The sequence below is a fragment of the Thermobia domestica genome, chromosome 16 (genome assembly GCF_964235325.1).
Source record: "Thermobia domestica chromosome 16, izTheDome1.hap1.1, whole genome shotgun sequence".
In the NCBI taxonomy this organism is placed as follows: Eukaryota; Metazoa; Arthropoda; class Insecta; order Zygentoma; family Lepismatidae; genus Thermobia; species Thermobia domestica.
This window is the reverse complement of record NC_137469.1, coordinates 18,950,822-18,977,591: the sequence shown is the minus strand read 5'-3', so window position 1 is coordinate 18,977,591 and position 26,770 is coordinate 18,950,822. Positions and strand designations below refer to the sequence as shown.

The following is a 26,770-nucleotide window of genomic DNA, read 5'->3' as shown; positions in this document are numbered from 1 at the left end:
ACATTGCGCATATACATATTTTCACATCCTCTATCAGGCGCACTATGTCTCATCCCGCAACTCGATTCATCCATTTGGATCCTTTACTTGTCATGTAAAAACTTCCTGAGACATACCTATTTATCCTAGGATCATGGTTCCTACATCATTCTCTTTAGAGTAGAACACCCTTTCAAATGGTACATTCACATGTCTCCATCATTTATCTGAGGCGGGAAAATCGCGAAAAAGGGATTTTTTGTTAAAAAATATCCCCTTTTTTAAAACTTTTTTGCCTCTGACTACCCTCCCCTGTGTTAAGGCACAGATCTTAAACAAATCTGAAAAATACTAAGGGGTACCTGAATGTGTATGCAAAATTTCAATCTTCTAGGTAGAAAAGTAAGACCACCAAAAAATAATAAAAATATGCATAACATTTCTTTTTAAAGTTATGACGTCAGCATCCCCTATGAGTCGACGTAGAAAGGCGTGAGAACATTTGTAACGTGCTCTTCAATGTCTCCAGGCTTGGAAAGAAAAAAGTAATAAAAAGCTTTGATGGTACTTTTTTAATCGAATAATGAAGATACTACGCTATCGTGTAAAAATGCACGAAAAAATTTAAAAAGGTTAAAGGATGGAACTCATATTAATAAACAATTAATTTATTTCCAATAATAATACATCTTCATAAGCCCAGACAACTGGTCAGTATTCGTTAAATATACATATATATAGATATATATATTTATACACAAACAACCAGTTTTACATTTAATTATAGTAATAATACTTTCGCTGAATGGCGTACATTGATGCTAACAGCAGCAACAAACCTTGCATCACAGCCCAATATATCCATTTATTTTGGCATCATGATTCGGGATGTTTTTTTGCGAAAACGAAACAATGTACTTACTTACGCATTATGTCTTGAGTACTGTGTTGAAAATGACAACACATTACGTCATAGTAAAGCTAACTAGAAAAGGAGAGAGAGAGAGAGACGGAACTGAGCTGAGAACCCTATATTTCATTATAATTAACATTTGTAAACAAAGTTGTCTGATTACTGGTATGCCAAAAGCTTAACTGCATTATTACTTCCCCCAATGCAGTGGAAATTTTTTTTATGTTACAAAAAAACACAACCATTACGACAGGAAGTTAACAAAAGAAAGAAAAAAAAAAAGCAATAATTCACGATTTGAAGATGTCTTTAATATCAGCTACTCTAGTCTTAATTTCTGGTTGGTTATCTTGACTGACCTCTTCGATGCTTTTCCGCAGAGAAGTCTCTAGAATTTGAAGATGTTCTAACTGCTGCATATCTATAGAGAGAAGGTAAAAAAATAACATAAGGCATTCATTCAGCACTAGATTAATGGTGAATGAAATGAATATTACTATCAGTGATCGAATTATAAGTACGAGAAAATCATTACCGTTACGCATACACCTATTTTAGTTACACTTCTTGAGAAGTTGTTAAGACACGAGGAGTGATCAAAAAGTAAGATCACCAAGTGTGCAATTAAACGTGTATATATTATTTCATACAAGCAATACAGCTAATAGATAGTACATACATTAGGTTATATTTCAACAGTCTCCATACCGGTTCAGGCACTTTTCGCATCGTGGGATGAGTTTAAAGACTCCCTTCTAGTAAAAATCGTGTCCTTGCGTGTTCAGCATATTATCACGAAGTGTTTCACCTCTTCGACTAAAGCAAAGTGCTCCTTCAAGTGCGGGAACAGGAGAAAGTTGCTTGGAATGAGGTCCAGGTTGAGGGATGGTGGTCGATGATGTCACAGCGAAACTGCTTTAACAGTGTGGGGATCTTCTGGCCACTGCACTCCTCGTCTGTGACGTTTACTCTACCAGTTGCAACCTTTCGACACCATTCTGCGACATGCTGTCGAGACCTTACAGTCTCTTCGTAAACCTATACTAACTGCCAATGAATTTCACAGCGGTTACATGTTTCGCCCACTGAAATCGAGTAACTGCACGGACTTCTTGGCGAGACTAGTTTTCCCAAACGAGTCGCCATTTGTGCTTATCTAAAACTATCACCGTAGATGGCGGGTGGCTGAAACTCTGCATAGTTGCAAACTCCATGTACTAAAATTACCGCACAGTCCTCATTCCTCTATAACAGACGAAACCCCAGAAATATTGGGCTTGTAACCTTAGTTTCCGATCCTTCCTCGTAGCTTTTCATTATTTTATTTTTTATTTTTTTTAATATCAAAATTAACTTCTAAACTAAAAGAGTTGCATGAATATTACTGAGACAAGGCCCTAGCCGCACTGGAATACCACTCCTTGTGAGATCAGAGAAGTCAAGAGTGCTGGGTCTATTCCAAGAAAAGATGGGTAACAGGACATCAGATAGTCTTAGCAGTGGGCGTCCGCCTAGCGCCATGAGGAAAACTGGAGAGCTACTTGAAAGAAAGCAGTAACGAACTTTGGTCTAGAAAGCCAGCATTAACGGAGAGAACTCGATGTGCTGACCAACCATTACCCCAAAGGCATCAGTGCCACAAGCAGGTTGATAGGTCGTGGCACCCTAAGAGGTATTGCGCCAGATTTTTTTCCCCTTCCACTTGTCGAAGATTATGTTTTCATAAATAGGGAAATGATAAATACACTTGCCCTTGAGCATTATTTCAGTATAGTACAGCTTAATTTAATTTAACTAACTAACTAACTCTATGGCCTATGGAACCCGGAGGTTCAGTGCCGCGTTCACAAAAGCTCTCCACTGACTTCTATCCTTAGCTAACTGCATCCAGTTTCTACTTTGTATTCCAATCTCTGCGAGATCCATCTTAATATTGTCCTCCCATCTGCGCCTAGGTCTTCCTAATGGTCGTTTTCCGATTGGTCTTCCAGTCAAGACTTTGAAAGCGTTTCTACTTTCTTCCATTCTAGCTATATGACCCGCCCACCTAAGCCTCCTAGACTTGACGACCCTAACAATGTTGGGTAAACCGTATAAATTATGTAGTTCCTCGTTATGAAGTTTCCGCCATTCCCCATTCCCGTTCCTCTTGGGTCCGAATATTCGTCTCAGGATCTTGTTCTCAAATACTTTCAGTCTATGTTCTTCCCTCAGAGTAAGTGACCATGTTTTGCAGCCATACAGAACAACAGGCATGATTATCGTTTTGTATGTTTTAAGCTTCAAATTCCTCGACAGAATTCGCGACAACAAGAGATTTTGAACCGAATAGTAACACGAATTAATTTAATTTAATTTAATTAATTAATTTTATTTATTTATTTATTTTATTTTATTTTATTTTATTTATTTATCTATTTTTTACAGTTCTGGTTATGACTTTTAGCATATTACTGCATGCGACCGAAAATCGGATGACATGCTCATTACTTTTAAATTTATTACATCCACAACTTTGGCGGACAGGATATTGTTGCGCGACCCTGTAACAGTCTTGAGATTATCTCGAAAAGCTGACAATTTTTGGTTTGCAGGACAAATACTTCAAAGAATATCACTGTTACTGAAAGGACTATAACGTTTCAAGTATATGACTGGTAAAGAAATGTCAATTTGTAGTCAACAACTAGAACTGTACTAAAACTGTTAGCTAAAGTAACCGAGAGTTGATTTTGTATAAAGTATTTTCTATTATGGAAACATTGGTGAAATATATTACTCTAAGTGTTTCTTGTGCATGGGATCTGAATTTTTGGTTGCGCCTCCCACCCACTACAATTAAAATTTCATGAATAATTCATTGCAGATGTTTAAAGTGTTATAAGTCTAGCCTACAAATTATAAATACCTCTAGGAAACTTCACGCACTGATTCTCACTGATCTTGAGTCGCAGTCATTGTAAATTACTACAGAGGGATTCTGGAGAAACTGCGTGCTGCACTGAAGCAAAAGCGTCCCAGAAAACTGATTAAAGGCATATTGTACAGAAACGTTGTACAGATTCCATTGTCACCGATACATAGCTATAACTTTAAAATAAGTTAGTCTTTTTTGTTTGTATCATTTATTAACAGACGCAATGTTATTTATTAATTGTTTCAGATATTACGTTGTTTATAAAAGTGTTCTAAATGTTATGAAGTGATCCAGAAGTTACTGCCTACGTATTCCAGGTGTTATTTATTACCAACATTCCAGACAGCTTAAAAAAAGATCCGCTAGATATATTATCAATTAACACAATCAACCAACACAATTCTTTGGAAAAAAAAAAAAAAAAATCAGTCATGAGCTATACGTACATTAAAAGTAAAGTGTCCGGAAAACCTCGGTAAGAACAGCTGGAAGCAAGACTTGAACCCAGGACTTTCCGATTGGTAAGCGATAATGCTAATCATTTATCTATGCTGGCTATATCATTTATCTATATTTTTTTGTACAACCATCATCAAATTCTTTGAAAAGTTACATTCATTTTTAAAGCTCTCTCTATATAGATAAGCTTCCATGTAGAGTGCTGTAGCAATGAACGTGACTTTTCAAAGAATTTGATGACAGCTGTACAAGACCTATAAATCATCGTAAGAAAACCAAAGAACATACATAAACCCCTACTACAATCTCCTATCAATTGCTTGTCTGACGTTCAAATATACTAATTTACGTTTATCAGTTGTTGTGTCCACTGTACACTATATGCTAAGATTGTGCTTAATTAAAAACTCTTAACTGTTCAAATGTAACTTATTTTTAGTTTGTCCACCAACCAACATGCGGAGTTTGTTTTTTGTTCGCTACCAACAGGTGTTTTTTTAATTTGCCCACCAACCAACATGCGGCTTTTTAAGTTTGCCTACTAATCAACATGCAGCTTTTTTAGTTTGCTCACCAATCAACATGCAAGTTTTTAGTTTGCCCACCAACCAACATGCGGCTGTTTTAGTTTGCCACCAACCAACAAGCGGCCTATTTTTAATTTGCCTATCAACTAACATGTGGCTTTTTATTTAGTTTGCCACCAATTAACATACAGCTTCTTTTAGTTTGTCCACCAACCAACTAGCGGCTTTTTATTTAATTTGCCCACCAACCAACATACGGCTTCTTTCAGTTTGCCCACCAACCAACACGCAACTTCTTTTTAGTTTGCCCACCAATTAAAATGTAGGTTTTAGTTTGTCCACGAACCAACATGCAGCTTGCTTTTAGTTTGTCCACCAAACAACATGAGGCTACAAAACTGTGAATGCTCAAATCTAAAATCTAAACAAGGTTATGACTCTTATGCTATTTTAAAATAAATTAAACTGAAACGATAGAAATTTTAAGTTGCAATTAAATTATCGAATGGTTTTAAAAATTCTCTGCGCGCTAGCAACATCTATTGGCGTCACGCAGCGATATCTATTAACGTGTCGCACAGAATGTAGGAATTAAAAGTATTTCTTTTATAATAAGGATAAAACAGTAATATGGAGCAATTCTTACCTTTTAACTTCTTTCCTAGAAGTAGAACTACACTTAAGGCTTCTTTTCTTAGACCTGTATGCCTGCTGATACCTGTGGAATGAATCAAAACATTATTTTAATATTTTAATTGTTTCCTGCTTACCTCTTTATTGTATCATTCACTTCGTCGAAAGCTTTCGGAACAAAATACTGTTTTCTTTAGTGATATGTGTAGGTAAGGAAGAACCGTTTCTTAGTGAAGGGAAGTGTTACATTGAATAATTGATTAATACTCTGAATGGATAATTTTGAAGACGCACCTTCTCTCGTGTCGCCATTTCCTTGCTTTCCCGCCAATGTTCTCATTGTAGGTTTCACAATTAGTATGGACGTAAGATAGTATTGTGTCACAGTTAGAAAAAGTCAATAATTTGTTAGTTAACAATGTCTTTTGTCATATATACAGCAAATAAATAACGACTTTTTCCAGCAAAATACAAAACTGCGGTCAATTATTGAAACAAACAGAAGCCTTTCTGAACATAGTAGCTTCGGGCTAACGACCGGTAAATTCAACATTGTTCGACGTTTCGAGAACTGTCTACATTGTTTTCATCTTCAGGGTATATTATGAGAGAATCAAACAGAAGCAACTTCTTATGTAAGTGCTCGCAAAACAAAAACATGCGAGCACTGAACATAATTGGTGAATAGAGACGCCCAATCATCATCAATCTATGGGTCTTATTCTGATTAGTTGGTTGTTTGTTTTGAGTTTGTACGCAGATCCTTATTGTTGTTTTATTTTCAGCGTTGTCCCTATAAATGAAACCCATATTTGACTGAGCTGTAAGCTGATGTGTCTGTTAAGATCGTTGCTTTCCTCCAGTATTGGCCGTTAAAGTCACTTTGACCACGCCTGGGACTAAATGTCCAAGTTGTTGTACCAATCACTATAATTTCCGCCAACATGGCTACTGAAGAACATGGATGGATGATGAGATAACTTCTCTTATGATGTTATTCACCAGTAATACAAACATTTGAGAACTTTACTAAATTTATTGTAAATGAATATTTGCTTCAATCTTTTGCATTTATGTTTCTTGGATTTTGCTTTTCTACGTTCATGCATTTATTTATTCAACAAAATCTCTTGTTATCATCATAATCTTAATTCTCTTTTTGCTTTTCAAAATAATGTATCAAATTGTTCGAATTTATCAGTATTATCATTAAAAGATGTGTACGCAAACAAAATAATAATCTTAATGCTTTTCTCCCAATACAGAGTTGCCCAAAAGTAGGTATACAGTCATAGTATTGACATAACTTCTTGTTTGTAACTTCTTTTCCCTTTGTCTTTTTCGATATCTTGATATCTTGAACTTCGATGAAGAGCAAAGAAAGAAGAATCTTAAAACCTACTGGAAAACTGCTTAGCATGTTCGTACATTATAAGCATGCAGCAACACGTTAAGAATTTATCATATCAGGGACAAATTTAGTAAACAGGTTCGGACACAGGTAAGATACTAATTCGGACAGTGTGTCGCAGCCTACTGGGTAGGTTTGAAGAACATTAAATTGGTGAATGAGCACATTTCGAACAATTGTGTACCTGAAAATTGTAATTAAAATTTAGGTGCCATTGTATACCAAATTTTGGGCCACCCTGTATTAGGGTAAAACAAAAAAATACGTTGGGGTACGAAATGTACCCCATCGGGCTTTCGCGAAACAAAACGAACTTGGGATGCCGAGGGTTAAACACTGATTAACTGCTTATCAAGTAAGCATTACGAACTAATATCATTCGTTGTAAGATTATAAAGAAAAATATCATCTTTATACTAAAATTCTGACTGTGAAATCTTCCATTATTTTCTGATGGAGTAGCAATCATGTTTGATTTTAATTTCAAATATATTGAAGAGAGAATTGAGGGAAGCCAACTCTTACCTAAAGCATAAGTTAAAGCCTTTGATATTTGTGTTAAGATCCTACTGAGTTCCTCTGTTTCAGTCTTTGGAAGCTCCTTCTTATTGAGTAAGCACAGTCGCTCCACATAGTACCGAAGAGCTACAACGATGGACACTTGCACTTGGCGGGTGCTGTTCGTTAAACAGGAGACACACTGTTGAAGCACTTGCTCTCGGAATTTTGCTACAAATAGTAAGAAAAACAGCATCAGACATTCTAATAACAATCTAGGAATATCATTTCATCTTATATTAAAGATATTATAGTGAACGCGACGACTCTTGAAGCCTGGGCTCAACACACATCATAGAACTGCTTTGCCTCACGTGAGATGCATCGGAAGAATTCGGGACGATTCGTGGAGCTGCCTTCCGAACGCACACTTCAGAAAATGTGAAACAACAGAAGTGAACAAACAATGTTGCCAAACTAAAAATAAATAAATAAATAAAAAATAAAACATGGCACACGAGCAACAAAAAAAAAAAAAAAAAAAAAAAAAACACTTAAAGAACTATTACACGAACACTAACGATTATTCGAATTAAATTGTAGCAATAATAATAGCAAAAATATAAAATAATAACAACCACAACCATAACAACAAATTGAAACTTAGCGGCAATCCGACAACACTGTTCTCCCAGGAGATGTTCTTTGTATAACAACACTAACAAAATTTCATGAATGGGAGTTGACGACGGGGACACATCTTCGCGTTCTATTGGGTGGTGAAATTGTTAAATCTAAGTCAAGCTTCACGAGTCCTTGCGATCACTATAGCACTGGTCTAATTTTTACAAACCAAACGGAACAAATATTGTCTTACGAAATTTACACGTATTTTCCAGTCTTCTAAAATACACTATAATTGTGCCTAAAGACAACTTAAGGAACTAAACTTATACAGAATTACAACTAACTTAAACTAACCTTAGTTCAGCGAACTACTTAGTTTTAATACTCGTTGTTGTACCTAATCATAGGCATTTGTACCTAGAAATTATTTTCGAGGAATTGCAATAGTACATTGTAAATAACAAGTAGAAGTGTGGTAAATCAATTATGTCGTACAAAAAATGTAATATTAGTTTGAGAACACTTATGAACAAGCGAATCAATAGGAAATCTATTAACTGCATCATGTTAGTATACCAAGGTTAGTCGAAATTAGTATATCTATAAAGTGTTTCATTGTTTTCAAAATGACAGAAAATCAAGGAGAAAAATAAATAAATAAATAAAATTTGGGCTTCACACCAATTCTGTAACTAGAAAACACTACTATCCATTTCATAAAGATATGCCCCTGACTTCGCGGTGCTGCCGTGACGTTCACTCAAAACTTATATTGCATTGTCGTACCTCGTTGAAATTGCTGGAATGTTGTTATTTCAATACTTAAGATATAAACTTTTTTTTTGTACTGTGTAGTGAGAAAAACAAAATAGAAATTAGTGAAAAAGTGCGTATTTTACCGTACTTTATTGGTAGATTAATGTTTATAGGACTATATCTCGGAAACGAGATCACGTGAAAAAATTTCCTGTGCATGATATGTAGGTGCATCTACGAGGGCTAGTCAAGAAAGACTTGGACTGATTTTTTTTCTAGGTAATTTATTATTACTCAGCAACAGGCACATGATCCTTTTCAAAGTAGTCCCCGCCCATTTGAATGCCCTTTTTCATTCGAGTCTTCCAGTCCTCAAACACGTGTCGCAGGCCATTCTTTGAGAGGTCCTTCAAAACCGCCTCCGATGCCTTCAGAACCTCGGAATTATCGGAGAAGCGGCGTCCACGCAGTCTGGATTTTAGGGCAGGGAATAGAAAAAAGTCGCACGATGCGGTAGGCGTCTCCACCATCCTCAAACCTTTGCAACAGCTTCCTGCAAGTCTCCACTCGAACGGCCTTCTGCTCTGGTGTCAGGAGTCGCGGAATCTATCGCGCACACACTCGGCTCATGTGGAGGTGGTCATGCAAAATTTTGAAGGCACTGCCATGAGATATGCGTAGTGCGGCTGCCAGATCGTCGATACTGATGCGGCGATCTTCTCTAACAATGACTGCTGCCGTGTTAATGTTCACCTCAGTAACAGCTGACGCTGATACACCTGGTCCACCAGCTTTCGTGATTGTCATTCGGCCCTCTTTAAACTCTTTGAACCACCAGAACACGGTACTTCGTGGCAGAGCGTCATCTTTGTAGGCTGCTCTCAACATTCCTAGAGTTTCTGTTGCACTTTTCCCCAGGCGATAGCAGAACCGTATAGCTGCAAATTGTTCATCTCGTAATGACTCCATTTCTTCTACAGGCGACTTCTAGAGGCGGCGCAGAACATCACCTGCAATAAAAAGTCGTGGTTACCAAACATGCAATGATTCCTTAACAACATTTTATATATATGCACAGCAAGACCCACCCTACTTGTATGCCAAACTATGAAGCTCCAGCGTTAACAGAACTGCCGGGAAAAAAATCAGTCCAAGTCTTTCTTGACTTGCCCTCGTATTACCTGTAAGTTCTAAAAATTTCATTACTCAACACTTAGTAACTTCTTGTTATTCAGCAAAAAGTGAGACATCATTATCTCTGAACTGCTGCGGTGTATTATCAATCTGAAAAAACATTTAGAAAGATCTTAAAATAACTTTTTCAACCAAACTGTTTTGATTTGTTTTGAAAGATAAACAATGGCAAATATGACATTATGATTGTCCCTGCTATGCGCCCTTTGCTATCGCAGTTTACACGGAGTGCTACGTTGCCACATTTTCTTGGCGTGTAACTCTCAGCTCGATGGGTATTTAAACTTGTCACGTACACTGTCCTGCACTTTTTAGAGCTATTTTTAAAATTGCATATCTCCACAGATTTTTAACCAATCTCTCAGAAATTAACAGGATGTACAGTAAACGTACCAACTGTTTAAAATTAAGAAAACAAACTGTTTACCTTGTTCGGATTTGCATGTGATAGTCCTCGAAAATTCGTTGCTTTTTGTCAATTTTTTTTCACTTACTGCATGCAGTACAAAATACACTTACACAGAAACAAATACACTCACAAAGTTTATGATATGATACAATCTTAGTTGATATGTAATATTGAGTTTACAGTTCACAGAAAATCTGTTTTCAGATCTAGAAGTCAAAATACTTCTCTTTAGTGTTGTACATTTCGAAGCACTTTCCCACGCAAAGTCCAACTCATATATATCAGGTAATAAATGCTAATATTTTATTAAAAACTTACTTTCACCTTGCGGATGCTGCACACTTTGCATCTCCTTTGTCCTACTCTATTACGATTTGCGGATATCGGGGGAGCACTGGACGGATAATGATCCCTTGCTACCAGCCTTGCTAAACCGGCTGAAGACTGGGATAGTCCCTGTGGTTCAGTGCTTGCTGAGTGCAGCAGTTTTTCTGCTACGTTCACATAAAAAGTTCAAAGTACGATTTGTTTTCTTGCTTTCTTCCTGTACAGTATGTGAACACTGACAGTGATGTCAAACAGCAGGAAAAACAGCTTCTTTCAACATTTGACAGTCATACTGATAGCTCTTGCGTAGTTGATTTGTAAAAATCGCGTAAAGCTGGCTTCCGTACAAAGCACATGTGAATAATTAGTGTAAAAATGTTCTTGTTTTCAACTGAAGTAACACGTTTTCACTTAGAAAACAAAGACTTTTTGTTTTAGTAATTTTTTTCTTTTTTTCAATCTGCTGTTTTGCATATTGATTCATTTCTTATTCTACTATTCCCGGTAGGAGCTCATGTGGATTGGATTCCACGTTAATCAGTAGGTCTATGTCTCATATAGCCTCGCTGCTGAACGGAACATTAAAATCAACTATATATATATATATACTATAAAACTTCATCAGTAAAAACAGCTGAAACACTTTACGTGGGAAATATTCTGTAGATAGCGCAGCCATTTTGATTAATTCCCGGGACACCACCAAACAAGGGTTTTGCATTTTTGGAGGGAATTTTATCGTTCCAAGGTACATCAAAATCTGCCTTCAAATAGGAACGCCGCGTTTTTTTTTCTTTCCCGGCGCAACCTCAGGTTCACTTGAAACAGAGTTACTATCTTGTTCACTCCCGGATATGCCACTGAGCACAGAATAATCAATGTCATTACTATTCATTACTATCTAAGTCATAACCGTCTGAATCGGAGTCATTCATCAGTTCTGTAATTTCATTATCGCTCAAAATTTTGCCACTTCCTTCTGTAATACCGCCGGTCGTAGAAGGAATATCCATTTTTATTTTATTTTATTTTTTTTCAATAAAAACGCAGGATAAACACTCAGGAAAATATAAATGTACATTCGACCGTCTCACTCAAATGAACACATATGAGTGCGTGTGTAAGTTTTTGACGCCTACGAACCTAAGGGAAATATTGGAAACATAATCAGTGCGACGTGATTAGACACAAAAACAGCCCTCGTCACCTACACATTGCATAGTTTTCTTTCGTTGGAAGAAAACAAAAAACTCATAATTTTCTATTTATATTCGGTAGGAGAATTCATCGCAGAACAACTTGGGTGAATGTGTGATTGCCAAGCCTACATTTCTTTTTTTTTTCTTTAACAGGTTCGTAAGCTGGAAAGTGTGTATACTGATAGATCTTGACGTAGAAATGGAGCCATTGTTAATAAGTGTCCAGGAAGATAGCAGGAGCTATGATGAGTCAGCAAGTGACGAAAGTGAATGAGTTAAATAGATTAAGAGATGAGTTTTTGAATGTGTTACTTCAACGTTTTATTTCGATTACATTGAGATACGTATATACATTGTTATTTTTAAGATGATGTGAAAGGTTATGAGATCTTAAATACTTTTTCCTATTACATTCTTATGAAGTAGGCTTCGCGCTGTAAGCTTCCTGAATGCGACAACACAGCACAACAACATTGCCACACTTCCAGTTACTGTATGCTGTTTCTTTATATAAGCGCGGGGAATTTAAAGGCTGGGCTGCAACATGGCTCTCCGCTTAACGCATAGAATATGTTGGAATAGACATTTTTTTTTTTTTTAAATAAATATTCTACCAATTAAACCCTTTTTGTTAAAAGTTTCAAATATTTGAAATACTAGAGTTAGAAATTTTCGAACTGTGTTTCGTACGTTTCTCTACCTACCACGGTAAAGGAAATCAGAACGTCATACATTTAATTACACAAAAAAGTATCAAGTGATGAAAATTGAACTTTTCACAGCTTAAAGTTAATGGATACACCTACATATTGTACAGAGGAAATTATTTTAAGTGATCTCGTTTTCGAGATATAGTCCTATAAACATTGATTTACCAAAGTAGTACTATAAAATACGCACTTTTTCATTAATTTCTATTTTTTTTTGTTACTACACAGTACAAAGAAAATTTTTATGTCTTAAGTACTGAAAAGACAACATTCCAGCAATTCCAACGAGGTACGACAATGCAATGTAAGTTTTGAGTGAATGTCACGGCAGCGAAGTCAGGGGCATATCTTTATGAAGTGGCTAGTAGGAAACGAAGTAATGACTGTCTTCAAGATCTATTAATACCCGCTTTCCAAACAAATATATAAGAAGTCCGACAATTAAGTAATGAGAATAATTTTATTGTGGCGAAACAGTGAATGCAATCAATAAACCAATACGTGCGTTCAAAAAAAGTAATTTCTCTTTTACAATCTGGCAAACACCGTATTGTCGCACGCGAAGGAAATACGACGCCATTACCAGTAGTCACCGAGAGGCCCTCGTCACGCTAGCAGCGTGAAGCAGAGAGCGAATATCAAATCCTGCGTTAAACTGAGTGAAAGTGCCACAGAGACTGTTGATTTGATGCGGGGAGTGTATGGAAATACATGCATGTCACGTGCACAGATCTTTAGATTGTGTGAACGTTTTAAACGTGGGTGGAATCGACTGAAGATGAACCTCGGCCGGGTCGTCCAACGTCTGTTCGTAACGAACGACTCATTTGAAAGGTCCGTGGAAGTGTACCCAGTGAATGTCTAGCTTTATTTAAGTGTTTTGGAGCGTTTCATGAAGAGAATTGGTCGTGCTTGGCCTGAATATTCAGCCCCAGGTAGCTGGTTCCTTCTCCATGACAATGCACCCGCTCAGTAGGCAGTACTTGTTTAGGAATATTTGGCCAAAAAACAAGTATGTGCGCTGCAGGAATACCCCTCCCCCTTATTCCCCAGGTATGTTCCTCTGCGACTATTTTATGTACTTTAAACTGAAGTTATCATTAAAAGGACGACTTTTTTTTTTTTTTTTTTTTTTTTTTTTTTTTTTTTTTTTTTTTGACAATGTTGAAGACATCCAAACAACTGTGACAACGATATTACGGAAGATACCACAAACTGTGTAGCAGAGATCATTCTACTTCTTGTGTGATCGTGCTACTCGCTGTATTGACTCAGGAGGGATGTACTTTGAACAAGAAACAGGTATTATTACATTATCTTTGTTTGCTTGGTCACAATAAAATAAGTCTCATTACTTAACTGTCAGAAGATTATATATATATATATCTTTTGACAGTTACGTAATCAGCTTTTCCTGATCTGACCTGCAGTCAGAATTTGTTGAATTTGCGTATATCATATACTATATATTCTGAATGTTTTATTCTACATATAATGACATTTATTTCATTTATGTAGAATTATTTGCATCTGATCTGCAGTCACTGAAGACTGTATTTTAGCCGGTTTACATGTGAAATCAGGCTCGGCAATCTAAAAGTGAACGACATAACTTGATTTTCCATTATGTGATATTGTAATTGATTGATTGTGGTCAAATTGTGTTTCCGGTTTTAATGTTTATTGCCATAGAACAAAAAATGGTAATTAACAGCGACATGAGATTTTTTTAATTATCGATTTAAATTCTGAAGTGTACTACCTCTATCTGTATCTTTCAACTAACGCGGAAGCAGTGCGAATTTCCTATGACCCATTTCAATACTGATCTCCATACAGCAAAAACGTTAAGGGACAGCGAAAAGTTCCCCAGAGATTAAGCGTCTCTATAGAAACTTTCACGTCAATTTTTCTCCCAACATTATTTGCCACAGTATAAAACAATAACATAATAAGCAGTTTTTTTGAAGTGAACTCAGTATTGCAAGAATAGGATTATTTCTAAGTTTGTTCCTCTATTGCAACCAAAAGTGGTAAAATTCATATCTTACAATTTAATGTTCCACGATTATGCCCTTCAAAGCTAAGGGAAACGGCTGATTAAGAATCTTCATCCCGGCGAAATTAAAATACCGCTAATTTTACAGTAACTATGTGATATCTTCAAATAGATAAAAGATAATCGAAATGTGGAACAAGAGCGCCCTAGACAATATTATTTTACATGAGAAACCGTTATCACGACTCACTTATCTGCTTTCGATTTCGAGCCATTTTGAAAATTGGCATTTATTTTCGCGTTTCTAAACAGCTGAAAACGGAAAGCCGCTAGGTGACTTGTTATAACGGTACCTCACGCAAAATAATATTGTCTAGGGCGCTCTTGTTCCATATTTCAATTATCTTTTATCTATTTGAAGATATCACATAATTACTGTAAAATTAGGGGTATTTTAATTTCGCCGGGATGAAGACTCTTAAGGCAAGTAAATGATGACGAAAGAATTGGTAGAATGAGACTGTGGGAGGAAACAGGAGTACCCCCAAGGAAACTCACAAACACGATGTTGTCCACCACAAACTTACTTGGGCGGGTATCCAAGAAGCGATCCTGCGCAAAAGACATAAGAATTCTACTACTGAGCTGTTGTGTTCCAAGGTAAAATTCAACTACTACTTCAGGTACTACTTCAGAATTCAACAAAAAATTCAACTGCAATATTGATTCTATTGTAAAATTACTTTGATATGGTAGACGGTAGAGCAAATTACACATGGGATTCGATTTTCTCCTATAACTTTTTCTTATAAAAGTTTCTGTTATAAATCAATATACCACAGAATCACTATAAATGTGGTCCTAAGATCAATACAAAATCGATTAAATGGTTAGAGTAAATAGGTGTCTCATGGCCCAGGCAGCCAAGAGAAGGAATCCTACAAAGCTCCAGGCAAGCTAGGTGGTTGCAGTTAGGAATCTCTCAGAGCTCCAAGCAAGCTAAAAGAGGGGTTGAGGTCCCACAAAGCTCCAAGCAAGCTAGGAGTCTTGGGTTATGTTAGAAATCTCTCAGAGCTCCACGTAAGCTAAAAGAGGGGTTGAGTTCCCACAAAGCTCTAGGCAAGCAAAATGGATAAAATTCCTCGGAGTCTCACGCAAGCTAAGAGAGGGGTTGAGTTCCCACAAAGCTTCAGGCAAGCTTAGGGAGGAAGGTTGACCAGCCGAAACTGATATCGATTGAGGCGACGCATGGAGTTTTATAATTCTTCTCAACAGCGGTGGCGTTCATGTTCTTCTAACACATGACCAGGTGGTGACGATGATTCCTGTCGTCTGCTTCATGTTAGTAACTTGTAGTAAGGTAGTGGAGTTGTTTACAAAATGTCACATGTTGGTGTCAACAAATACAGACCACGTCTAGGTTATTACACTATAGAGGAAAACGGTAATAGGAGGTGACAGATGTCTTTTAGTATGGATTCCGAATCCTAAGAATAGCTTCCCTCTCACCTTTATTCTTCTACTGAAACCGGAAGTAGTACAAGTAAGACAACTTCCGGTTTTAATATTGATTTCTATATAGTAATAATTGTACGAGAAAGCGAAAAACGGCTTCTGATATGAATAAAGTATCGGTGAACAGGTTCCATCTCTCACATTATCCCTCTATTCCAGTCAATTTACAGATCAACTACTTCCGGTTTCGAATAATTGAATTCACATAATTTGGAAGTCCACTGTGAAACGAAAACTGACTTTTATTTATTTTAAAAGTTACCTTGTGTTTCTTCATTCTTCGGCCATGCTTTTCCTAATGATTCGTACGCCACTTCTTTCAATTTGATTAAATCTTCGTGATTGGTTGAAGATTCCCCATCGTCATCCATTTGGTCAGAAGAATTTCGGTCAGAACACTACAATAAAGAATGAGTTTTTAAAGAAAGAACTGCAAGACGTTACACTTCTGGAGAAGTCAATCACTCTTCTGTATTTACTTGTTTACTATTAATTAGCTTGGATTTAGGAACAGACAGCAAAGCAGTCGTTACGTAGATTCTAGGTATGTATTACTGTTACTTCTTAATTGGGTGTTTCTTATATATACACATCAGGTATTTTAAAATCTGTAATACACAATAAATAGAATTATTGTTACGTAATATTTTAAATTTAAATATTGGTACTGTACTGTGTTGTGTTTCATACAAGAATTTTAGGAATGATTTAAAAAAAAAAAAAAAAAATCGCGATCTTGGAAAATAATTAGTTTCTGGATCAGGGGGTCGCAAAATATTTAAACGCCCCTAAATCGATACCAGGGTGTCTTACTAAAATTCTAAAATGAAATTTCGTGACCTTTTCTTTATCAAATCATAAAATTTCCTAACATTTCCAAGAGCGAATTTGGGTGCGAATTAGACCAAATTTTCATCCATGCGATACAAACGTACTTTGCTTGCGATTTGGTGGCGTCTAAAGCCGACAATAGACATTTTTGGTGGTGAATTTTGACGTTTTATAGAACAAAACTTTTCAATCTATATTTACATTTGTACAGTTACAAAAAAATCGTGACCCAAAAGCTAAATTTCGTGACTTTCATGACCGTTTTGATTTCGTGACTTTTTCGTGACATTCGTGACCGATAGACACCCTGGATACGGAATAAGCACATCATACTGAGTTAACTGATAGTTTGGGTTTGGCTACACTATATGTAGCTCTCCAAACATATGGCCTACAAGAAAAATTTTAATTAAAATATATTGGATCTTTTGGGTCAATTGGATCAGGGCCTACAAAGTTTTTGAACGGCCCCTAAATTGAGTTTTCATATTTTATACAGAATAAGTATCATACTGAGTTAAGTGATAGTTTGGGTTTGGCTACACTGTATGTAGTTCTCCAGATATAAGGCCTACAAGAAAATTTTTTATTGAAATATATTGGATCTTTTGATGTATTTTTGGATCAGGGGCCACAACATTTTTGAACGGCCCCTAAACCGAGTTTTCGTATTTTTTTATGAAATAAGTACATTATACTGAGTTAAGTGATGTTTGGGTGTAGTTCTCCAGATATAAGGCCAACAAGCAAATTTTTGCTTGAAATATACTGGATCTTTTGATACAAAAATATATTCTATGTTAAAAGTAAACTTGTTTTTGATCGTAAAAATAAAACTTCGGTAATACAGGGTGTCTCTAAATTTTACATCCGATTTCAAAGAGTTATAGCTTGAAAACGGCTAATTGTATTTGAATGAAATGACTACTGTAAGAAAGGAGCTGTAAAAATGATTTTTTAGTTTAACGGCCCACAATTATGTCCTTTAGGCTAACGTGATGGATGATTAGTGCAAGTGAATGATCGTGAAATTACTTTTTGTGCTCTCCCATCGGAAATCGAACGGGAATTACGTGCTCCAAAGGGGCACAGCTAGCCACCAGGACAACAGGGAGGACTCGAAACAGATGTGTTCAAAACTGAAATTAAATGAAATCTTTAAGTTTTACGTCCCACGGTTGTGCCGGCTAGTCTAAAGGAGACGGTATGGTGAAAAGTGAATGAAATGGTGGAATGAATAAAGTGGGAGGAAACGGAAGGACCCCGTGAAAACCCACGTACACGGTATCTATCCATCACAAAGTTTACTTAGCGCAAGCTGGGAACGAACCAAGGACTTCCACTAAGCCACCGCGGCCCGTGATAATATTTCAAATCGGATAACGATATTACAGGTACTCGACACAATTCTTATTCACTGATATTACCAAAAATTTAACAATAAAACTAGGAATGTGAGAAATGAGCATAATCTACACTACTTCAGAAACGAGGAAATACTGTATTTACGCGAATCTAAGACACTCTTAAATATAAGACGCACCCCAAATTTTTGAAGGAAAAATTGAAAAAAAAAAAATCCTCGAATGTAAGACGCATCCTTGGCGAAAATGAAAAAAGCCTACACTGCGTTGATTTTAAAGAATGAAAAAAAAAAAAAAAAAAAAAAAAAAAAGGATTAATAAACACGGGAAAACAAATAATGTTATGGGACAATAAAGAAACATTGAACTTACTGCTGGAATATACGGTATACCGGATGCATGAGTCATGTACACTCATGTCCAAAATGATTGTCGCATATCTATAACTGTCTTCTTGTAAGAATATAATTTGATAATGATTTTGCAGGGTACTTTTAATACTGATACTATGAGTATAATCGGGAAATGTATATTTGAGGTAAATCTCATAGGAAAAGAATTATAAATACGAAAATTAGAACGAGTAAAACAAAATGTTGCTAAATGGACAAGAAAGTTTTATTTTCGTTCTATTGTTCTTATTTACTGCTCTTTTGACATGAAATTTGCCACATACATGTCTTTGCCGATTATACACATACTAACATTATAAGAAATACCGGGCGAATTCGTTATCAAATTATATTCCTACAACAACATATTTATAGACATGCGACAATAATTTTGGACATGAGTATACATCTGATGGTATTTTTTTTTCCTAATGTAATTACGGTACAACACTTGCGTGCGTTAGTTTTATAGCAAACCATTATCGGTATCATATTATACCAGTATGTAGCAATTTTTGACAAAACTCCATCTAATCTGACCTAAATCTGCATAACTCAAATCTAAGACGCACCTTGGTTTTGGAGGGAAAAAAAGTGCTCTTAGAATCGCGCAAATACGCGTATGAGGCGTTTAGGGGAGTACGGGTGAACTCAACACATAAACCAATAGTCGCATACATTAATGAAAACTGATCGAGTAATCTAACATTAATTCCTTCATTTAGCAATCAATTATGTAATAACATAAAGTAGTTACCTAGTTACTATTTCGTAACGGTCTTAGTTCAACATCTAATTTCTTCCAACAAAACTCATTTATAACTATTAATATTAATAAATTTCTCGTTATTCAGCCATAAAGTTGTTACATCAAGTATAAATATAGATTTTTTTCTTTTTTTTTTTTTTAAAGACATTTACTTTGCTTTAACACTTGAAGTAAAATTAAACTAAATGGAAAATACTTTTGTTTCATTAATCAAACTTTCACGACCACTTACCTTACTAAGAACATCATGTGCTATTTCGTACACGTCGGAAAATCTATCAACGTCTAAGGCATACAATATATCGCCCAACGCTTGAAGTGTGTGTTTTTTATATAGCAACTGCTCCTTCCTACACTCTTTTACAACTGCGTCTACAATCGTGGAAGATACATTCTCTCCAGGATTCGCTAGTGTCTCTTCTTTCAACGCGGCTCTGCAAATACACAAATGGAAACCCTTAATATTGAACATTTTAGAAGAAATAAAACAAATGACTGGAGATAATGATAATTCATTTTTGTATTTTACAGCTGATTTAAAGTACAAGTGAGAAAATTCGAGACAGTAAAATGGGAACTTTCTAATAATTATGGCCCAAGAAATCGTTTAGGAGCTAAAAACATGCAAATTTTGTTGTCGAGGTTTTCAAACACCTGTAACTTCCAAATGTATTGAAGAAAAAGTGCAATGAAACCTCTGCATAATGGACATCGATGAATGCAAGTTGAATGAATTGCAAAGAATTAAATTTTGGCGCTTCTTTCTGAAAATTGTCTTATCATATAAATTCTACTACTAATCACTCAGTGCGATGTCACTGAAACTCCCACACAAATCCATTAAAATGTGATTAAACCATATTTTATAAATACTAGTCTCCCTTAATCATGCAACGTATTCGATTAATACTTACTTGCAGTTGACACACACTTTGGCAAGAGCCTTCAGTAAACTTTCTTTGCCGTTCCAAGTCCTTCCAGAGAGACCAGATAACAACATATTAATTAAAATGGCCCTGTGAGTTGCGTCTAGTTGTGGACCCATCTTAGTAGCAACGGTACCTATTGCATTGGCTGCCTGTTAAAATAAATAAATACATGTTAACATGTTAGGTAAGGGTATGTGAATCCACGACCTTGGATTTACAAAGTCAAGGAAAGATTATCTGTGAATGGATGAAAGAAAAGAAAGCAAAATGAAGGAGGGAACGAACAAATAGGAAAGAAAGAAAGAAGACGAAAATAAATAAATAAAGCAATATACTTAAAAAAAAAAATAAAATAATAATAATAAAAAAAAAAACAACCTGTTACAAACTTTATTGAGAATTCAAATTAAAAATGCTTCAGTGCACGATTGGCTCCTCACTAAAACTCAAGTCTTTTTTTAAATTTCTATGCCCCAATATAATTAAAATCACGCATTAGCAACTAGAAAGCAAGTCCCACGAAGTAATAAATGACACGTCTCGTAGCAAGTAGCAACACTGCACTTCTCTATTAGTAACTTTTCCCAGAAAAGGTCAACAAGTAAGTTGTAATATTTATTACATCTTCATTGAAATCATTCAGTATTCTGCAGGATTCATAGTTACAGATTACAAATAAGTACTGACTTTCAAACCAGAAAGAAAATATTTCTTTTTATTATATAACTAGCAGATTACCTGTTCTTCACACGGTGAGAATACGTTTCATTTTAGGCATAAAACGTAATGGGAGCTGAATTAGGAATTTAAACGGCATCGGAAGTGTCACTGTTTGTCTCAAATTACGAAAACTATGTAATCGACACTAATATCGGTTAGTTTTATAATATTTATATATCTCTCTTCCCTCTCCCCCCAAGTTGCGGGGCTGAATTTGGATTTAAACGGCATAGGAAGTGTCACTGTTCATCTCAGCGATCCCAAAAACTATGGATTCAACAGTAATATCGGTCATTTTCGATCATTTTTTAAATATCTCCCCTCCCCCTCCCCACTGTCAAAGTGAAATGATAAAAAATATTCTAGGCCCGAACCTCATCTATGGTGAAAACTTGATCGTGATCGGTCGCGTGGTCAAGAGTTTTAAGTCACAAAGACGGTCACTTTCATTTTTATATATATATATCCCTCCCCTACGTTGCACCGTCAAAGTGAAATGATAAAACCCATCGCAGGCCCAAACCTTATCTATGTTGAAAATTTGATCGAGATTGATCGGGTGGTTTACATGTTGTGGTTCAAGAGTCACAAACATAGTCGCTTTCAAGTTTATGTATTAGATTTCAACGCTTTCTGGAGGCTCCAGAAAGCGTTGAAATATATATATATATATATATATAATGAGAGAGAGAAAGCGCTAGCTAGCTTGTAGATCCTCACGTATCTTCACTTATGGACTTCTATTTTTGAAAATTGAATTTTAAATCACTTATATGATATAGAAAAATCTATTTAGAGAGAAGTATGCCACCAACAAAGATAAAAGAAAAAAAAATCTACTGATATTTATTTTTATTAGTGGCATACTTCTGTAAATAGTTTTTGGGAAATGCATACTGCTCTGCACACAGAACCGGGGAAGCTATAAGCCCACGCAGGTGCCATCCCGCTAAAACTGCAATCGTTCAAATGCCATTCTCAGTTGTACAAATCCTGTAAGTAATCCTGAAAACTATTCCTCATTCCTTCCTACGTGGTGCGATTTTCACCATCAGCATCTTATTACAGAATTTCATTTTTAATCTTACCTGAACTAGATAAATTATTAGCCTTGTTTTGATGCTCAAGTAATTCTGAGAAGACTACGAAATTTATTTAGGTTACAGAAATATGGAGAATTAACCTTTTGATCACAGGACGGTATTTTATGGAATTTCCTGTGTGTCACAATCTATGTAGAAAAATGATAACTCTCATATCCCTATGTAAAGAGGTGTAATTTCTGTATCAAATATGGACATTATTTTGGCAGCTTCATCTCTAATTGTAGTATAACAATTTGCAGAAAATTTCCTTTTCCTGCTGAATCCATAATACAGGTAGTGTAAGATACTATACGAATTTAGAGTCTGCAAAATATAATAAAGTCTATAACACACAAAGAATGAACACGTGACTGGACCGTGACGCGAACCCAGGACCTCCAGCATACTGTGCCGATGAGTTAACCACTCGCCACCCAGTCCGCTTCCCAGAACTCTCTCTCTCTCTTTCTCTCACTCTCACTCTTGAGGTCGGTGGTCTTATCACGAACCACGTAGGTTGTGCCACAGACACATAATGTCAACCACAAATCCACACGAACTGGGATCTAACCAAGGATTTCTCACACCGAGACGAACCTTCTAGCACTGAGTCATACCATAAATTTGAAGTTTGGATGAAATAAATCAGGGTATCTACTCAAATTCCAAAATGAAATTTCGTGACCTTTTCTTTCCCAAACCATAAAATTTAGTAACATTCTCAAGAGCAAATTTGGGTGCGAATTGGGCCGAATTTTCATGCGTGCTTTGCTTGCGATTTTGTAGTGTCTAAAGCACACCATAGACATTTTTGATAGTGAGTTTTGACGTTTTATAGAACAAAATTTTCCAGCCTATACTTATATTTGTACCAAAAAAAAAAAAAAATAAAAAAAAAAATAAATAAATAAATAAATAAATAAAAAAAAAGTGACCCAAAAGCTAAATTTCTTGACTTTCATGACTTTCGTGACCGATAGACACCCTGTAAATAAAGAATGATTATTCATGCAACATGTAATACGTGGCCGAAAGTATCCTTACCTGAGCTTTCATGGTCCACGAAGCACACTCCAACCCTGTTTGAAGTAATTCACATATTTCCTTTAGATGGGTGCGAATTCCAGCCTCTGTTCCTGGAGTTACTTCTAACCATACTTCTTCCCATACAGCAACAGTACTTGACGTTTCTGTAAATAAACAATATCAAGTTCATTATACAACATGAGTAAAACATTAAACAATAAATAGTATCGTCTTGTAAATTAAAATAAATAAAATAATTTACTTTCGAAGTGTCCTTCCTTCATAGATGATTGTAGAGTGAAAAGTGGATATTTTTAGTTTTCTGTAATATACAGGGTGTTTCAAAACAACACCGACAATGTTTGGGAGATGTTTCCTGACTACAAAATAAGACGATAAGTATAGACCAACCTGGGTGCATAAATGTTTCCTTTCGGAATTATAGGCTGCCGAAAATATTAAGAAACTTATTAACTTTGAAGGTTTATAGCTCCAAAACTATGTGACCTACCGTAGTTGGGACAAGATTTCACTTAGGAACTAGTATGTGCCCTATCCAAATATCCATGTTTCAGAATCCTGTTGTACTTCCACAACAGTTTTTATAGAGGCAGTTGGAGAGTACTTCAAATTATATGGCCGTAGCCAAACTCCCTATATAAAAATTGCTTCGTGAGTACCGTAAGATTCTGAGACATGGATATTTGGATAGGGCACATATTAGTTCTTAAGTGAAGTCTTGACCCGACTACGGTAGGTCCTATAATTTTAGTGCTATGGACCTTTGAAGTTAATTTTTTCATGTTTTCGGCAGTCTATAACTCCGAAAGGAAGCATTTTTTGAGTTGAGTTGATTTTTAGTTTAGCGTCCCTTTCAGTAGCAAGGCTATACGAGACGTGGACCTACTGATTAACGTGGAATCCGGACTACATGAGCTCCCGCCGGGAAGCGAACCCGGGTCTCCCGCGCGTACGCTAACCGTTAGCCATGAAGGACCTCTTTGTGCACCCAGGTTGGTCTACACTTTTTATCTTATCTTGGTGTCAGGAATCACCTCCCAAACGTTGTCGGTGTTGTTTTGAAACACTCTTTATAAGAGGCATATAGGATGTAAACACAAGCAGTAGATTATTTATTCTAATAATAATCATCCGACGATTTCCAGCGAGAAAATGAAATAATGAAAAGAGTAACTCAACGTTTCAAAATTTTATTAATTCTAACCAGTGAGTTTCGTTTCACAGTGCGTTTACGTTGAATAAATGTTTTAGGATTTAGGATTTGGATTTCTGGGCTTTCGGCATCTATGGCCATGTTAACCCGTCACATTTGAGGGATGACGTCCCTCGGCGATCACACTATCCGATGAAAGGGAAGGAAGAAAGTGGTCTGGGACTTATAAGTTAAGGTACGACCCCGGCATATGTCTAGTGTGAATGAGGAAAATCTTATTCAGGACGGCTGGCCTGAAAAAGCTTTTTTACAATTTTTCGACCGAGTGCTCCCACCAGAAATCGAAGCCGGAACCGCTCGCACTGAAGGCGAGAGCGTTAACGACTACGCTATGCGGGGCCACTTGAATGAATGTTTAAGTACAATTGAAGGAAACATTCTAAGATGTCCACGACCCAAAGACTGTCACGTAATTTAATTTTTTTCCTGTGTTCCAGACATCAGGAGCAATCTTAATGCAGCCTCGGAATCAGGACTAGTATATATTAATTTCCACAAATAACATAAAAGTGAATTTACAATTATGAGTATCCAGGATTCATTCCAATTTCAGTGTATCATACTTTTTCTAAGAAGCCTATTTCATTTCAGCAGTGGAAAAAGATCAACAGTTATCAGAATTCTGCTAATTTTACTCACAGGACAAAGATCTAAGACTTATGATATAAACATTATTAAGTGTACAACACGCCTTTTTCCAAAAAGCCAAAATTTTACTATTGTTTTTCAGGAATAGGGCTATCTACTTTTATTTTCTCAGTAGAATTTCACAGGAAGGGAAGAACCTTAACAACGCATCCAGAAGTAATTCTACGCGTTCCCGAGCACAGTGTCGGAGAACACTGAAATCGTATGAATAAAACCCAAAAAAAAATTCGAGATGCAAAGCAAGCCGGTTATTTAAATTATCTATTCTACAGCATCTATACGCAAATGTGAAAGATTATATATTATGTAAAGAATTATTATTAAGGAGATAAATTGACGAATGTTTAGAAAATTAACTACGGCTCATCTTAGTATAAGGTTTAAAGTTAGTATATGAATTTTATTTGTTCATTTGTTAACAACATTCTTGAACATTTTTTCGAACTGTTTGGTTTAAATATCTACCATTGCACAGAATCGAAGACATGTTATTTAGTGAAAAGTGAAAAATGAAAATTTATTACCAATAATTTTTAAGTTAACTATCGCTGCACATTGGACTTTTTATGCTTTAATTGCGCTTAGCAAACTTAAAAGAAATTTAGTGAAGTTTTACACATGAATACGCAGATATATGAACATATAGGTATCTGAAACCTGTATTAATTTGTATGAATTTATCTCATTTTGATATTTGCACTTTTTATCCTAGTAAAAAGGATATCATTTAGTACATTTGGAAAGTAGCGGTAAAATTCTTAGAAAATATGGTTAACATTAAGAGGCGTGATTAAGAGACGCAACTGATGTATTGAAGAACGCCGCTGAAGATGATAGAAGCAACTATCGAAAACATTCCGGTACTTAAATACCTTGACGTATATCAAAGTAAGTTATGCGTAATACGTAGAGAATTAATATTCGATTACTATAGAAATTAATATATACTCTTCAGCTTATCACAGGGGTGCGTTTACCCTACATTCGTTCCCACCTTCCTGAAAACTAAAGTCTAGAAATTACTATCCTTCTTAATGTTCCTGTGTAGAAACATTTTTTCAACATCTATATTTCGGATACCTTAACCGAGTTTTCATCATAGAGATAAAATACAAACTTAAATCATATCATACAAAGACTTCGTCATATGTTTAGTTTCAACAGCACAGTGTAAATTATTGAAATTATAAGGCAAATTGTATCAATACGTAGTAGAAATTATAGAACCCCAATAAAATTGAGACATCGAACTTTTTATTAAATAACTTAAAATTGTGTTTCTAGGTACAAATGGTTAAGTGAACGTAATTTCTAATAAACAATCTGTTAAGTTTCCTCTTTTGGTATTCAAAAACACTAATTTCTTTCAAAAGTGTTCTTAAAACGTGGTCCAATCAGGCACGAACCCAGAAAAGTTTGCTGGGAGAGGTCGATTTTTTTTTTTTTCGGCCGGAAGGTAGGTAGGTGGGGGGAAGAGTCCAATACATATATGTAGAGATGCAAGGGCTCGGAAAAAACCGGCTTTTTTGAAAAAAAAAAACTCGGTTTTTTCTGCTTCGCTTTTTTGCTTGGGAAATTTTGGGCTTTTTTGAAAATTCTGCTTTAAATTGATAAACCAGATTTTGTTTCGCTTCTCTACAACACAAAAAGTCATTTAATTAGTGGTTGATGCCGATAATAATATAAAACCTCGAAAATA

General features: G+C 35.8%; 1 protein-coding gene across 1 annotated transcript in view; it reads right to left on the bottom strand.

The window, feature by feature from the left end:
• Positions 1-631: 631 nt before the first annotated feature.
• LOC145672940 (proteasome adapter and scaffold protein ECM29) overlaps positions 632-26,770 on the bottom strand; it is a gene marked incomplete in the record, with an annotated part of 148,951 nt that continues 122,812 nt past the window's right edge. The window contains 7 exon segments of the mRNA XM_081742170.1: positions 632-1,313; positions 5,442-5,513; positions 7,365-7,568; positions 16,336-16,471; positions 19,662-19,863; positions 20,344-20,507; positions 23,208-23,353. Coding sequence (XP_081598296.1) covers positions 1,183-1,313; positions 5,442-5,513; positions 7,365-7,568; positions 16,336-16,471; positions 19,662-19,863; positions 20,344-20,507; positions 23,208-23,353 — 1,055 coding nt within the window.